Source organism: Sebastes umbrosus, chromosome 22 (genome assembly GCF_015220745.1).
Source record: "Sebastes umbrosus isolate fSebUmb1 chromosome 22, fSebUmb1.pri, whole genome shotgun sequence".
NCBI lineage: Eukaryota > Metazoa > Chordata > Actinopteri > Perciformes > Sebastidae > Sebastes > Sebastes umbrosus.
In genome coordinates, this window is record NC_051290.1 from 2,496,334 (window position 1) to 2,503,709 (window position 7,376).

Below are 7,376 nucleotides of genomic sequence, written 5' to 3' on the forward strand. Positions count from 1 at the left end.
TTTTTCTAGTAAAGTTCTGTATCCACTAAGAGTAAATATGTTATTTTGCAAAAAAAATATACAAGTTTTTCTTAAAAAAGATGATGCTAATGTTGTATAATAATAATAATAATAATAATAATAATTATTATTATTATTATTATTATTATTATTATATTTTATTATTACTTGTGTCTAAGAAAAGCTGAGCCCCTCCGACATCATCACCCTAAAAAAAAATTACAAATCCTCAATTTTAATAAGATAATTCAGTGTATTAAATTATGATGATTACATAAAAAAATGTCTTTATATAAATCAATTTTCTTTAATGAATAGAACATTCATCAACATAATATGATCTTTTTTTTGTAACGACTTAATTAATTTACTATAATAGTGTTTGAGCCGAAATAGATGTTTTTGTTATTGTGGTTAAATAAATGTAATTTATGGCGCTGTTTGATGCTAGAACACGCCGTTAATATAAGTGCGTCACGCAAGAGAGCTAATAGGTTTGTGACTGCAGAGAAAATGTTGTTTTTGAAAGGCTAAACGCCAACGAATATGGATCGAAGCTGAATATTTAGTTTGATTTTGCTACTAAGTTGGAAAAAAAAAATATCTTTTTAAATAGTTTTTTGTATAAATGATCCAGTAAGTGTGTTGTTATGATTTTAGTTATACATGACACACACAGGTTGGGAACCATGGATATAAACGCTTAAGAGCAGCAGAATTATTAGTATTATTGAGCTACAGGAGGGGCTTTTAATGTGAAATATCTGTTTAGGAAGTTCAATTTATAGTAGATTTAACTCATAAATACATCAATAAAATTAAAAACGCAAAGCAGTTAGGAAGAATTAGTGATTGAAAACAAAGAAGTGCTTCTTACTAAAATATAATAAAATACTGAGGTAAATAAAAGACACTATTGACGTTATTCCTGCCCTTGATTTATCTTCCCCCTCTCCCTCTCATGTACATCTGATCATTGATCTCTCTCCCTCATGTTTTATTCAGCCAGGTAAGACCGAGGTGTCTCATTTCCTGCCCTCGCTGGCGGTGGCGGCAGCGGCAGACATCTTGGTTTGGGGCAGCGTGACTTAGGCTTCACGCTGCCACCACTTGAGCTCTGCTCTGGTTTTCACCATCCGTCTGTGATAAACACGAGAGCCACAGCGTATAAAACACACATGCTGAGATGTGTCCTACATTCAGGTCTCGGCGGACAGGAAGTCGGCGTTCATATCAAGTTTTAATGTTCCCACGGCGCTGAGCTCCTCGCGTCTGATTGGCCGAGTCGCCGTCGACAGCCAATAAGAACACACCTGAGAGACCCAATCAACCCTGATCGGAAAGCAAGAGCTCTCACTCCCACTGACTTTTATCTTCCAGAAAAACCCAAATACAGTTACCTGACAGCACTCAAAACTGAGATAACAGTCTCAGACTTAAATAAGAAAATTAGAGGCTCTGTTATAACCAAACTACTGTATGAACAGAAATATGGTATTTATATATAGAAGATTGTATTTTATTTACATTTTCATTAAAACTAAAATCCCTGAAATTCCAGCTTTTTTGTTTGTTTAAATTTTTTTTTTTTATACTTATTTGCTCCTTATTGTCTCCTGAATACAGTAATAAATAAGTTTGGGGAAATAAATGCAAAGATAAATAAATAGATAAATAAATAAATAAATAAATGCATTTAAAAATAAATTTTAAAAACAATTTTAAAATAAATCTTAACAATATGAAAAAATTACATAAATTTAACAATTAATACAAGTAAATAAAAAAAGGGGGAAAATTAAGTTAATGTCTACATTTATTTTAAATATAATTTTTGGCATATTTAATGGCATATTAATATATTTATCGAGTAATTTATGTATTTATTTTGAAACCTTATGTGAATAAATAAAAGAAAGAAATAAGTTTGGGGAAATAAATAGGGGGAAAATGCAAAAGGGAAAATAAACAATAAATAAATAAAACAAATAATAATAAATAAATAAATACATTCAAAATTAATAAATAAAGAAATATATAAAAATAATTACATAAATTTAACAATTAATAATAAATAAATAAAGGGGAGAATTAAAACAGAAATATCAATTCATGTCACATTTAATCAATTAATTAATGCCTACATTTATTTTTAATATTATTTGTGGTACATTTAATGGCATAATCATTTATTTATTCATTTATTTTGGCACCTTTATTCTGTCATTTGTTGTATTGTGATATAATATTAATGCAAAACATCCAGGATTTGGAGGGAAATCTGCTGCACAAAACAGGAAGAGATCAGAATAAAAGCGTTGTCTCATTGTTTGTCATGATATGAGTAATAATACACTCTACCTTTAAATTAGCAGGGTTGTGACTTTCTTCAATGTGTTATTTTCCATCCTGAATTAATTTTTTTTAACCTGCAATTACTCTTAAATGCTAGAGAGTTTGTATAGTATTGTGCCAGCGCTGCATATAATCATCTGTAATTATCCATCACCTCTGCTACACTACATCCACCCTGTTGCCCCCAGTTACAGGTCCGTTTGTGCTCGTGTGCTCGCCACAGCCATGAATAAACCATGCTGATGAACTAGATCACAGCGGCCGGCGACGGTTAATCAACACCAGAGAGACGACGAATCAGGTTCACATCACACTGATAGATAAACAGGTGGATAGATGGATGGATTCCTTCTCTCCTGGTTTATCAGAGTCACTGACGCCACCGCACCCCCGTCCTCTCTGTCCGTTAACGTCTGCTGTTGATTCACAGATCTATTTCGGGCCTCGCTCCCCGCCTGCTCGCCATCACACTGTTGACATCTCACCGCAGAAAGACGCCAGCGCTTTGCATCAAACATGTGATTCCTTTTATTTTTAATCTCTCCTGCTCCTCTGTGACACAACTTGCCTTGCCTTAAAAACTAAATTATAGTATATTCCCTTTGCATTTTTCCCCCTATTTATTTCCCCAAACGTATTTATTCCTGTATTCATGAGACAATAAGAACCAAATAATAACAAACAAACATGTAAGGTATGGAAATAAAAAAATAATAATTAAATTACTCAACAAAATAGATTAATATGCCTTTAAATGTACCAAAAATAATATAAAAAATAAATGTAGGAATTAACTTAATTTATAAAATGTGACAAATTAATATTTCTGTTTTAATTTGCTTCTTTATTTATTTACCTTTGTATTTACTCCCTGAATTATTTACATTCCTATTTAATTTTCCTCTTAATTTATTTTTTTTACATTAATTGTTACATTTATGTTGTTATTTTTGCATTTATGTTTTATTTATTTGAAATGTATTTATTCATTTTTAAGTGCATGTATTTATTTATTTATCTATTTAATTATTATTTATCTATTTTTATTTATTTAATTGATTGAATGTGACATAAATTGATATTTCTGTTTTTAATTTACCTTTTTATTAATTTCCCAACATATTCAGATTCATTTTTTAATTATTTATTTCTAGCCTTTATTTTTAAAACATTTATCATAAGTTCTAATTTTACATTTTAATACACGAAAAAAATAAAATTATTCTACTTTAACAATCAGTTTTTTTATATTTATTATTTGTGACAGAGCTTGAATTTGTGGGTGTTGCCATGACGACAAGGATGCCATTTACCTCAGGTATTATTTTTGCAATGTAGACGAGTAAAACATGATGGAAAATCATAATTGAATACAAAAAAAATCTACTTTTGTAAACTCTGAATTTGAGTTTAATCCCTGAATAAATAAAATAATTTGACAGGAGCACAGATTCAGAAGCCTTATATACCCCTTTTTGATGGATTATTTTACATTAAAAAAATCATTTAATTCAGTAAAAGTACTAATACCTCACTGTTTAAATACTCTGTTACAGTAAAAGTCCTGCATTGGAAATATTCCTTCAAGTAAAATGCAGTTAAAGTATTAAAACTTGAGTTAGTTTCCATCTCTCTGAGCCTTCAGGACGCTCCGTCTCTGCTGCTGAACTTTTTTAGGAGTATTTCTGGTTGTGTTCTGCTGCAGTGACCCAGTTTCCCCCCTCAGGGATCAATAAACATCATCTCCTCTCTTTATCAGCAGCGCTTCGTCTGACAGACGCAACAAATGGGCAGGAATTCGTCCCGTTAACGGTCGAGAGAAAAGACAGACGAGGAGGAAATGTTCAGTGTTGATGTTTTTTTTTTACAGTTCTTAACGTCGTTGGTGAAGCACTCAGGGTCACGTTACTGCACCACGGTGTGTGAAATAAACAACGTTTTCATCGATTTAAACTCTCAGACAGCAAAGTGGAGGGCTCCGTTTTACAGCTAGAGTGAAGATACTGGTCTCATATGAAACTAGGAAACCTAAAGGCTCCATCGGTACCAACCATGTCATACTAGCTTGTCCAGAAGGCGGTTAACAAACGCTCCGAACAAAATTTTGGCTTGGCAAAACTGTCAAGGCCATTTTCAAAGGGGTCCGTTGACCTCTGACCTCCAGATATGTGAATGTGTGAGGGTTTTTGTCCAAAACAATGTCTGAAAAATGTCCAATAAAGTAAAAAAAAATGTCCAAAAAAGTCAAAAAGAAGCCTGAAAAATGTCCAAAAAAATGTTTAAATAAAAGTTTGAAAAATGTCTGAAAAAAATTCAAAAAATGTTCAAAAGAAAAGCAGAAGAAAAGTCCGATACTGGTATCATATGAAACTAGAACACCTAAGGAATCCATCGGTACAAACCATGTCATACTAGCTTGTTGGGAAGGAGGTTAAATAACGCTCCAAACTTGCGCAAAATTTTGGCGAAGAAAAAACTGTCATGGCCATTTCCAAAGGGGTCCCTTGACCTCTGACCTCCAGATCAGTGAATGTAAATGGGTTCTATGGGTACCAACGAGTCTCCCCTTTACAGACATGCCCACTTTATGATCATCACATGCAGTTTGGGGCAAGTCATAGTCAAGTCAGCACACTGACACTGACAGCTGTTGTTGCCTGTTGGGAAGTCTGTTTTAAAAGATGATGGAGGGATGACTACAGACAGAAAGAAAGGAAAAGGAAGATGGAGGTCTGGTTACAACAATGATGGATGGATGAAAAAAGAAAAACAGGAAAAGAAGGCAGGATGTAAAAGAGATGGAGGGATGACGGAGGAATGGAAAGACATTTAGGATGATGAGAGAGGGATGTAAGGAAAGATGGAGGGATGAAAAAGCTTTGAAGGATGTTAAAGTGAGGGAAGAGAGAAGGATGGAGGAATGTTTGATTAAAAGAACGATAGAGGAATGTTAAGAGGGGTGTAAAAGAAGAGAAAGAGAGGACGGAGGGATGTAAAGAAGCATCATAAAGGGGTCTAAAGAAGAGGGAGGGAGGATGGAGGGATGGAAGGAAGTTTAAAATGAGAACAGACAGATGGACGGAGGGATGTTAGAGGGAATTAGGGATGATGGAGGGATGACTACAGAAGGAAAGGAAGGAAGAGAAAGGTGAAGGACTGGTTACAGGAATAATGGAGGGATGAAAAAACAGAGAGTAGAATGTAAAAGAGATGGAGGGATGGAGAGACAGTTAAGGTGATGATAGAGGGATGTTAAGAAAGATGGAGGGATGAAGAGGAGGATGGAGGGATGAAAAGACAGTTAGGGTGATGATGGAGGGATGTTAGGAAAGACGGAGGGATGATGGAGGGATGGAAAGAAAGATGGAGGGATGAAGAGGAGGATGGAGAGATGAAGAGGAGGATGGAGGGATGAAGAGGAGGATGGAGGGATGATGGAGGTATGATGGAGGGATGGAGAGACAGTTAAGGTGATGATAGAGGCATGTAAAGAAAGATGGAGGGATGATGGAGGGATGGAGAGACAGATAGGGTGATGAAGTGATGAAGTTAGACGGATAGAGGAGGATGGAGACACAGTAAGGATGATGATGATGGAGGGATGATGAAGAGGAGGATGGAGGGAATTCCCTGTTGCGTGCAGCAACAGCCAATCAGCTCTACACGCACACAATCTCACACACGTACACACTCACACCCACACACACACACACACCTCATATTCTGTTACGTAATGCAACATCCCAACGTATGTGTGAGTGTGTGAATGTGTGTGTGTGTGTGATGTTTGTGTGTGTGCGTGTGTGTGTATGTGTGTGTGTGTGTGTGTGTGTGTGTGTGTGTGTGAGGAGGGTATACCCACGAAAACACTGCGAGAAGAGAAACATCCACACATCAGTTTGAATGTCTATTAAAATATTATATTTATATATTATTATAGGACTACATTTATAAAATATAAAGATTAAATATAATTAAATAAATGTTTAAAAAAATCGCAGAATTTAATGCGATTTTTTAAAGATAAAAATCACTATTTCTAGTGATATCGGATATTTAATGTCTATTAAAATATTATAGTTATATATTATTATAGGACTACATTTATAAAATATAGAGATCAAATATAATTTTAATGTAAATGTTTTCAAAAAGCAGAATTTAAAGATAAAAATCACAATTTCTAGTGATATTGGTGCTTTTTAACCCTAAGAAACTCAATGTTTACATCTATTTTATCCTGAATAAACACCAGCTGATCTATTAATCTACTAAACACAGACAGACAGGTAGATGATCTCACCTGGGTGGCTTTATGGAACTGCTTCTTGAACCCTGCGACAGACATCACTGATCAGGCTGAAGAGGAGAAACAAAATATATATACTATACTATATATATATAGCCTATATCTAGCCTATATATATATATATATATATATATATATATGTGTGTGTGTGTGTGTGTGTGTGTATGTAAGCTGTTGGGAGTAAATAGAAGCCAGATAGTCGGTAAATCCTCTGTTATCGTCTCCAGACGTCGGTATTGTCCGTTTCTGTGTGGTGAACTGGTGCTGGAGCAGGATGCTGATGATTACAGAACAAAACCAGCTGGATCTGTTTCAGCCTCACAGAGAGAGAGACACACAGATCGTCTAGTGATGAGATGGATCACACATGGGGTAAAAAAAAAACTGTACAAGAATAAGAAATATATGTGGAGCTATAAAAACAAATAACAAAATATAAAAGATTAATTATAAAAATCTTCATTTATTTTAACATTTATTAGTTAATTTATTTCTAAATATGTATATATATATATATATATTTTCATATAAAATAATATTTATTATGTACATTTTTATTAATTAATTCCTTTTTTAAATGTGTTTATTTTTATATAATGTAATGTATGTTATTGCTTTTGCTATTCCTTGAAGGGCTAAACTTAGTCTGGTATATTTATAGTGTATTCTAATATATTCTTTATATTGTGTATACTATAGATATTTATCTATA

At 33.7% G+C, this 7,376-nt stretch overlaps 1 protein-coding gene across 1 annotated transcript in view; it reads right to left on the reverse strand.

The window, feature by feature from the left end:
- LOC119481852 (endophilin-A1-like) overlaps positions 1–6,940 on the reverse strand; it is a 28,574-nt gene extending 21,634 nt beyond the window's left edge. The window contains exon 1 of the mRNA XM_037759149.1: positions 6,659–6,940. Within this exon, the coding sequence (XP_037615077.1) occupies positions 6,659–6,703 (45 nt within the window). The 5' untranslated portion in view covers positions 6,704–6,940. The remainder of the gene's footprint in view (positions 1–6,658) is intronic.
- Between the last annotated feature and the right edge of the window lie 436 nt (positions 6,941–7,376).